Here is a 9,573-nt window from a genome sequence, read left to right as displayed (position 1 = left end):
TGCTTCTTTTTTTTTAATAATTTTATTTTTTTAATGGGGCAACATCAATAAATCAGGATACATATATTCAAAGATAACAAGTCCAGGTTATCTTGTTGTTCAGTTATGTTGCATACCCATCACCCAAAGTCAGATTGTCCTCTGTTACCTTCTATCTAGTTTTCTTTGTGTCCCTCCCCCTCCCCCTTTCCCACCCCCGCCCCCCCCCCCCCCCCCGTAACCACCACACTCTTATCAATGTCTCTTAGTTTCACTTTTATGTCCCACCTACATATGGAATAATGCAGTTCCTGTTTTTTTCTGATTTACTTATTTCACTTCGTATAATGTTATCAAGATCCCACCATTTTGCTGTAAATGATCCGATGTCATCATTTCTTATGGCTGAGTAGTATTCCATAGTGTATATGTGCCACATCTTCTTTATTCAGTCATCTATTGACAGGCTTTTTGGTTGTTTCCATGTCCTGGCCACTGTGGACAATGCTGCAATAAACACGGGGCTGCATGTGTCTTTACGTATCAATGTTTCTGAGTTTTGGGGGTATATACCCAGTAGAGGGATTGCTGGGTCATAAGGTAGTTCTATTTGCAGTTTTTTGAGGAACCATCATACTTTCTTCCATAATGGTTGTACTACTTTACATTCCCACCAACAGTGTATGAGGGTTCCTTTTTCTCCACAGCCTCTCCAACATTTGCTATTACCTGTCTTGTTGATAATAGCTAATCTAACAGGTGTGAGGTGGTATCTCATTGTAGTTTTGATTTGCATTTCTCTAATAACTAAAGAAGATGAGCATCTTTTCATATATCTGTTGGCCATTTGTATTTCTTCTTGGGAGAAGTGTCTGTTCATGTTCTCTTCCCATTTTTTTTATTGGATTGTTTGTTTGTTTGTTGTTGAGTTTTATGAGTTCTTTGTATATTTTTGATATTAGGCCCTTATCTAAGCTGTTGTTTGAAAATATTTCCCATTTAGTTGGCTGTCTGTTTATTTTGTTATCAGTTTCTCTTGCTGAGCAAAAACTTCTTAGTCTGATGTAGTCCCATTCATTAATTTTTGCCTTCACTTCTCTTGCCTTTGGAGTCAAATTCATAAAATGCTTTTTAAAACCCAGGTCCATGAGTTTAGTACCTATGTCTTCTTCTATGTACTTTATAGACTTTCTGCCCAACTGCAGAGAAGGCATTTAAAAAAAATTTTTTTTTAATTTATTCATTTTTTTTTTTTTAGAGAGGAGAGGGAGAGACAGAGGGAGAGAGAGAGAGGAGAGACAGAAAGAGAGAAGGGGGGAGGAGCTGGAAGCATCAACTCCTATATATGCCTTGACCAGGCAAGCCCAGGGTTTCGAACTGGCGACCTCAGCATTTCCAGGTCAACGCTTTATCCACTGTGCCACCACAGGTCAGGCCTTCTATGTACTTTATTGTTTCAGGTCTTATGTTTAGATCTTTGATCCATTTTGAATTAATTTTAGTACAGGGGACAAACTGTAGTCCAGTTTCATTCTTAAAAATATGGAACGCTTCACGAATTTGCGTGTCATCCTTGCACAGGGGCCATGCTAATCTTCTCTGTATCGTTCCAATTTTAGTATATGTGCTGCCGAAGCGAGCACCCATATTGCTTCTTGATGGGCATTCTGACTTGCAACTTTTTTCACCTATGGACGGAATGAACATTACTACAGGTGCTTAGAATATGCTGTTGTGCAGATGAACGTTAAAAAGCGTAAGGAATGTAAATGTGTGATTTCCACATTGGGCGGCTGCCCAGGTGCCCACCTTAGAGAGAACCCTGATTACAAGTGCCATTCTAACAACCGGTTGCCTGAACTCAACAAAACATTAGGTGTCGATTCTGCCAAACCAGTGTGAACTGACTGAATCCCACCACTGACTGTAATGTAAGTTATGTGAATGTGGTCTAACCTCAAAATCTTACTGTGTTGTACTCACCCTTCTTATGATGAGATGATATAATGTTTATGTGATGAGATGTGCTTGAACTTTAAGGTGTTACAGCAAAACTAGTATGACTGTCTTTTTCCTTCTTCACAATTTCATGGGTAGAAGATTCATTCTTATCATAGATCTTACCTACTCCAGCATACATTTTTTTTTTTTTCCTTATGAAGTCAGGAACTGTTCACTTAAAGGAAATGCTATGTGGCTTCTCTTTGGCATATCCAAATTGCCTGCATCTGTATCACTACTCTTGTTCTTTGGAGCCATTTTTAAGTAAATACGGGTTACTTGAACATACCCACTGTGATACTGCAACAGTTGATTTGATAACCAACAGGGCTACTCAGTGACTAGTAGGTTGAGAAGGAATACAACATGGATATACTATACAAAGGGATAATCTACATCCTGGCAGCACAGATTGGGACAATATGAGATTTCATCATGCTACTCAGAATGGCACACACTTTAAAAATTAGTGATTGTTTATTTCTGGAATTTTTCACTTAATATTTTTGGACTGTGATTAACTGGGTGACCCTGGGTAACAAACTGGATAAGAGGGGACTGTTGTATATGTATCTATACACAGCTATGCAAAATTGAAAGTAGTTATATGCATGTGTTTATGGGTATATATATGATTGTATCTTTTTAAAATAGAAAATTTAGAATGAAATGCACTAATATATTAGCAGTGATATCTCTAGGTGATAAAATTATGGGTAATTTTTACTTTTTATTCTAAAATTTTCTTTATTTCTTCCTCCAAATCAAAATATGTTCTCCCCCTCCAATGGCAGGTTTATTATTTTTTAAATTATTATTTATATTTACTTTTTGACAGTCTTATGGAGATATAATTTGCATGCTACAAAATTCACTCATCCTAAATATATCATTTGAAGATTAAATACGATAACTAAGAGAGAAAGAGAGAAAGAGGTGTTAAAGTTACAGTGTTGGGCATCATATCACCATAATCCAATTTGGGCACATTTCCATTACTCCAGAAATATTCCTCGGGCTCATTTGCAGTCACGCTCCATTCTCTCCCACAACATCAGGCCCCCACCCCCAACCTAGGCTATCTCTAACGACTGTCTATCGCTATAGATTTGCCTTTTCTGGACATGTTATATAAATGTAACCAGATAATATGTGATCATTTTTGGTCTGGTTTGATTTATGATCTTTCAGAGAAAGAAAAAGAATAATATTCTTTGGTTCTTTACCTTTACCATCAAAATCAAACAAAATTTCTTATTTTTATTCATCATTGGATAATCATTAACACCTTCTTTTTACTTCTATAGTTCCCAACCAATGATCAAATCCTTTTCAGACTACAAGAATAATTTGTAGAACAGTAAAGCTGTTTTTGACTTTCCAAGGATCTCTTCTATCCTTATTCCTCTCAAGTTTCCCTATTTTTGCATACAAAATTATAGTCATTTTGTTCTTATCATCTGGACAGTCACTTTTGGCATGATTTCTACTTTTGTTCTATTGATTAAACCAGTGACATCATCACTGCGGTGTAAGGGCTTTGGATTCAGACAACCTGAATCCCGTTCAGTTCCCACCCACGGCCCCTCCACTATCTCCAGTAGCGGGGGTCCCGGGAGCAAGGTGTCACCCTTCCCTGAGGCTCAGGGTCCTAGGGAATATATAGGGATTATGGGAGCCTACCTCTAGGGATGGATGGGGACATATGCAGGTTCTGGGTAAGCTAATGATTGTTGAAACTCTTTCCAAAGTATATTCTTTTTTTTTCCTTTTTTAAGATTTTATTTATTGATTTTTATAGAGAGGAGAGAGAAAGAAAGAGAGAGACAAAGGGGTGGGGAGGAGTCAGAAGCATGAACTCGTAGTAGTTGCTTCTCGTATATGCCTTGACTGGGCAAACCTGGGGATTTGCACCAGCGATCTTGGCATTCCAGGCTGATACTTTATCCACTGCAGGTCAGGCCCAGAGGATAGTCTTTAAAATATTTTCAACTTCTATTTAGAGGAAAGGCAGGGTGGCCACACTGTAAAACAAACACCTTGCAGTTCATTAGACCTGTGCTTCTTAAAATTCACGTTAGACATCTTAGGGGTTCACTCCCAATTTAAGCAGCTCACCAGTCTTTCTTCCAACCCTATCAACACTCTTCCTGAAAGTACTGTATTTCTGTATTTCATTATGTTTTCAGAGATATTTGTCCCTTCTTGTGGAGTAGTAAGGACCCTGGACATCTGTCCTTCTGGCTCTGTTTCATAGACTGTTCTGAAAATTAAATGTGATAACATGTAGAGAGCTCCGTATGGTGTCTGACACTTGGTGGATTAGTATCATTGACAAAAAACTATGGTAACTCTGAGGCTTTCGTAATGACAGGTCAGGTGCAGTCCTTTTGCCTCTAGCTCCTTACCTATGAGCATGCTCTGAGGAAGCAATCTTGAGAAAGCATTTCGTGACCTTGAAATATTCTTAAGGGTTCTTTGAGCCTTGGCCAGTAAGTAGTTCAGCTGGTTAGAGTGTCATCCCGAAGTACCAAGGTTGCACGTTTGATCCCTGGTCAGGGTGCATACAAGAATCAACAACAACAAAAAAATGTATAAATAAGTGGAACAACAAATTGATGTTTCTCCTACTTGCTTCCCCTCTCTTCCTCTCTCTCTCAAATCAATTTTTAAAAAGTTCTTTGATGCCTTTATAAATGAATCTTAATAAATATAGGAGACTCATTTTTTCCTTCATATCTCTATCATAAAAAAGGGAATGACATAGTTCTTTTGGTAATTATTATATAGTTCAACATTTTAAATGTGATTTACCTTACACATGATAGAAATTAATCAGCTGGAGGTCAGCTGGAGACAAGCACTGAGCAGGGAGGTATTTGTTGCTGAGGGAACAGTGGCAGGTCTGAACTCAGATCCTGGCCATGAAGCAGAGGGAAAATGGCAATTCTTTGGAGGAGTTTTATTAGGGTAAAAGCATGCCAGAATACACCTGCTGTTTCATTCCTTCCAGTTTCCTTAAATCTCCTGTAAGCAGGAGAGTGTGGGGAAGGTAGGAGAGAGAGAAAAAAAGTGAAAACAGCGCTGTGTCTCTTTCCCCATTGTCTATCTCCAAATGAAAACCACAATTATCAAAACAGTACTTGGTAATCATCCAAAAGATTTAATTTGTCCCCAAATTCTTAAACAACCATCAAGAGCATAATTTGATTTTTGGCAGAGTGTAACCAAATAACTCCTAGGCATTGCATTTGTTGGATATACTTACCAGAGACAGACAGTAGAGAGCCATTCCCACTCCAGCCATGGAAGGAAAGGCATGTGGGGCCAACCATCCAATGTACAGCCCAGGGCCTTGGGATCTTGGTGTGCAATCCCTAAACCTCAGTTCTTCTGTGGCCCCTTTGCTCTCCATTCTTCTGTGTTTCTTTTCATCATGCAGGTGATGAAATCCCAAGCTGGCCTAAGGTTCCAGGTCCCAGACCAGCTTGTCATCCCCTCAGTCACTCCGGTCATCACTCTGGTCCACTGCCCTCCCCTCCAGCTTCCAGCCCTGCCTGCACTGCCTCTCCACTCCATCCCAACCTTTCCTCGCCCTTCAGGAGAAACTGCCCCTGCATTCCCCACTCAGAGACTACTATGGGCGTTCCCAGCCAAGCCATCATAGCGCTCCTCTCCATCCCTTTCTAAGGAGAAACGGGAAAGGTGAGCAGGAAACCGCTAGTAAGTTTGGACAAACTGCTGAGGAAGACTAATGGGTTTCTAAGGAAACGGAGAGGCAGTAGCCATCTTAGTGGCATTTACTGTATGAAAAATATACAGACACTGACCCCTTCCTCCCACTCTCTGCGCATCTTCTCTCCCTTCATATTTCAGAGGCCGGGAGGTGAGGGGTGGGGCCCAGGTTTCTGAGGTGCAGCGGCCACCTGTCGCAGGTGGGCCGCCACTCAGGGTCACCACCGAGCACCCTCCCTGCAGCAGGAGGGCCGCTGTGCTCCCCACCCCCGGCACCGCAGTGCAGCGTGGAGGGCGGGCGGTTTGGGCCCTGCCCGTCCCCACATCCCGCCCCTCAGCTCCCCTCCCTCCCACCGCTCGGCAGGCCTCGAGCGGGGAGTCACAGCCGCACTGGTCGCGCAGGGGGCCGGGAGGAGCGGTCTGCACCGAGCGAGGTGCGGTGAGCGCGGCGGTCCCTGCTGCCAGGTACACCGCGCCGCTGCCCAACATGGTCGCTGCGCACGCTGCCCATTCTTCCTCCTCCGCCGAGTGGATCGCCTGCCTGGATAAAAGGTAGCGCGGGGAGGGCCCCCACCTCCCCCACCCGGCCGGGGCTCTGCAGTGCGGCCCTTGCTCGAGACAGGCTTGGGGACAGCCACCCAGAGCCGCAGCCCCATACCTGGGCTCAGCCTGCCTCGCTGTAGGAGGAGGGTCCAGGAGCAGGGGAGGGACTGAGGGGCCTCATCCAGTGTACAAGGGGACACAGACCCCCTGCTGCTCGTGGGGAGTCACCTGCACGAGATAATTACGTGAGAAGGATAAAATGCAATGCAGTGTGGAGGTGGGGGGAGAGTACCACCCTCTCCAGTCCCCGTCGCTCCGTCACCCTCTCCTCGCCCCCTATCCCTCCGACTCCAGCCCCCCCCACCCATGCCCCCTACACACACCACCCCACTCTTGGGTGGGAGTTTATTTTCCCTGGGCATCACTGGACAGGCGAAGAGATTCATACCATCTTCCAGCTGTTCAGACCACTAGAGAAGTAAATGTAGTTTAAGTTTTAGGGAGGGGTGGGGGAGAGGCAGGTGCAGAGTAACATCACTTTTTTGTTGTTTGTTCCTGAAAACAAAGCGGGAGAGACTCAGTGGAGCTGTCCAGTGCCTTGTAGTCTGTGCCCCTGCAGTTGCTCAAGGTCTATGTTGGGAAGGTCACACTGGAGACTGCTTTCGCCTTAATACTTGCATGTCACGGGGAAAAAGATCCTTACTCTAAAAAAATTAAAACCATCAAGAATTGTACTCCCGAGGACAGCTCTATATAAGTTGTATGTAACAGTGGACTGCAATTGTTTCCAGGCTCTGAGAGCATAATGTTCTGTTTGTCCAGCTTGTGAGTTTACCAGATTGTGTATATTAGCAATACAGTTTTTTACCTTGATTAGAAGGTGATGCATTTGAAGTTTTAAAAACTGAGCAAGAAATCCTACAGAGTGAATGGCCTCTGCCTTTCTGAGTTCAATGCAGCAGGGCAGTGATTCATGCCTTGCAGCTATCTGCATGATATCTCTATTTGCATTTGTGTGAAATATTTTGTGCTCTGCCATATTGAGATTTTTATAATTAGCAGATTCATAACCAGATCAAACTTGAGAATCTTAAGTGAGGCAGACTCTGTGTACTTTACTATTATGGGTCTTTGTTGAAAAAAAATTAATTTGAGAAAAATTAATTGTGGCTCATTTGAATAATTTGAAATGTCTGAAAATAGTCTTTACTTTTCAGTTACCACACAGTAGCAAGATTTTTGGACAGACAGTGCCCTATTTATGTCTAAAATGATATGAACTAATACTAGAAGAGTTACATACAACGAATAGAGAATTGAAGTGATGTTAACTCATACACAATTGTGTAAAGGAACTAAGAGCAAATTTAAGGGAAGAGCTTGCTAATGTGATAAGTAATCTAAATTTAATTGTTTAGGAAAGATGAATTATAAAAGAAGAGAAAATCAAGCCTCTTGTACTTAACCTATAAATAGTAGTACTTTCTTATGAGTGAATTTTTTAGATGATAGATTACATATTTCTATTTGCAGAAAAGCACGGCAGGTCATTTTTTGAACAGTTAGTAATTCACTGGAAATCCTTTAGTCAGTAAGTACTTATGGCAAAATCATAGACTAATAGTAACCCAAGTGGGCATATTTGACTCTGCCTTTTCATAATGTATATCTGTCTAAATGATTTTGTTTGGAGTGGATTTTAAGAATACAGTGCCACAATCTAATACCACCATTCATAACGGGGGGAAAGTCTACCAGGGGAAAAGTAACCTAGCCCTTCACAAATATTGAGCCTGGCATTCATGGAGAGTGGAAGAGTGGATAGATCAATAAATTAAGGTTTTTAGGGCCAGAGCTATCAACAGTACTGGACATGTTACTTGTATTTACTGGAAGATCCGAAAAATAAGAATAGAACTATGTATCTTACTAAGAATTAGTGGATTAAATGGAAAAAAAATGGTGAAAGTTCTTTGAAAACTGTTGGGTTCCATTAAGTATTGCTGTTGAGAACCTTGCATTTTCCACAACATTGATGGAGGAATTCCTTTCAAGAAGGGTTTAGGACTGGCAGTCTCATTGTAAAAGGACCTTATTTTGAAGTTGCATTTTTACTTAGATTGCCTGTTAATTTTTGGGTGCAAGGAAGATTAAGGATGCTGATAGAAGCGGCTGGGAAAGTCCCTTGAAGTCACTCCTTAGTGTGGCACATTACCCTCAATATTTTTGAGAAATGCTATCTTGATACCCTATTCTAGGCACTGTGTTGTGCATCGGGGATACAAAAAAGAAAAAAAAAGAGAGTTTCTCATTCACTTGAGTTGGGTCTGTGAGTGGGGTGGGGTAGGACAGCTACATGAACACCTAACCACTATGCAATGAGAAGTGCTTTAATAGAGATGTATGGAGTGCTCCTGCGATGCAAAGGAGAGAGTTGGCAGCTTTGTTGGGGATGCTTCCCACAGGTTCCTGCCTGGACATTAGAGGGTTGAGGGGAATTTTATCAGGCAGAGAATTCAGGGAGGGCATACCAGGCAGAGGGAGCAATGCGAACAAAAGCACACAAGAGTGACATATAAATATGCTCATTTCTTCCCAACTACAAATTCCTCTTGTGACCAAATCTAGTATATAGGAATACATGCTCTATTTCCTCCAAACTTTTGACTATGTACATTTTTAGGCATACACACACAAAAAGAGGAAATAGTACATCAAATCCCTTTGCACTATGTGAAATATGATGCTGGGACCTATTCCATAGCTGAGAAGTGTAGTTTAGATATACGCACCGTGCAAGTAGCCACTGTTGGCATAGCTAGAAAAAGAGGGCCCAGAGGTTGGAAACAAAAAGAGGAGTTACAGTAGAAGATTTTCAGGAGTAAAGAAGTGTGCAATGAAAGTTGAAACAAACTAAACAAGGAAAACAAAGCCTTGGAAATGCTTGTTCAGCATGCCTAGAAAGTCATCACAGACAGGACAATACTATATAAACTCGCTTGTGGGAGAAAGGGTTGAAGAAAGAAAGTCTCAAGCTTCTTATGTATCAGGCATCAAAATTCTTGGACTATGGTGGGGTTGAGGAGATGAGAGTATAAAAATACTAATCTTAAAGTCAGAAAGGTGTTGAAAAATTGGATGGATAAAAGGACATAGGAAAAAGTCTCAGCAGGAACATTGTTAAAGCAAAACGAATTTACCATTGTCTCATAGATCTTACAATTTTTTTTTCCTGAGCAGGGATGATAACTAGAAATGTATTACACAGTAGCCACTATTTGGGATTTAGAATATGTAAAATATTTTTTTTACTGT

The 9,573-nt window shown here is 41.6% G+C and overlaps 1 protein-coding gene and 1 non-coding gene across 4 annotated transcripts in view; one reads left to right on the top strand and one right to left on the bottom strand.

Annotated features, from left to right (window-relative positions):
- Positions 1-1,515: 1,515 nt before the first annotated feature.
- LOC136307073 (U6 spliceosomal RNA) lies at positions 1,516-1,622 on the bottom strand. The gene has a single exon (XR_010725765.1). It is a non-coding gene; the product is annotated as a U6 spliceosomal RNA (small nuclear RNA).
- A 4,499-nt stretch (positions 1,623-6,121) lies between these two features.
- The window catches only part of RAPGEF4 (Rap guanine nucleotide exchange factor 4), a 328,733-nt gene continuing 325,281 nt past the window's right edge, over positions 6,122-9,573 (top strand). For all 3 annotated transcript variants that reach the window (XM_066280130.1, XM_066280129.1, XM_066280128.1), the window contains exon 1: positions 6,122-6,267. In XM_066280130.1, coding sequence (XP_066136227.1) covers positions 6,203-6,267 — 65 coding nt within the window. In that variant the 5' untranslated portion in view covers positions 6,122-6,202. The remainder of the gene's footprint in view (positions 6,268-9,573) is intronic.

This window comes from Saccopteryx bilineata, chromosome 5, assembly GCF_036850765.1.
Source record: "Saccopteryx bilineata isolate mSacBil1 chromosome 5, mSacBil1_pri_phased_curated, whole genome shotgun sequence".
NCBI lineage: Eukaryota > Metazoa > Chordata > Mammalia > Chiroptera > Emballonuridae > Saccopteryx > Saccopteryx bilineata.
Note: the sequence above shows the minus strand (reverse complement) of the source record. Positions and strands in the feature narration are given on the sequence as shown.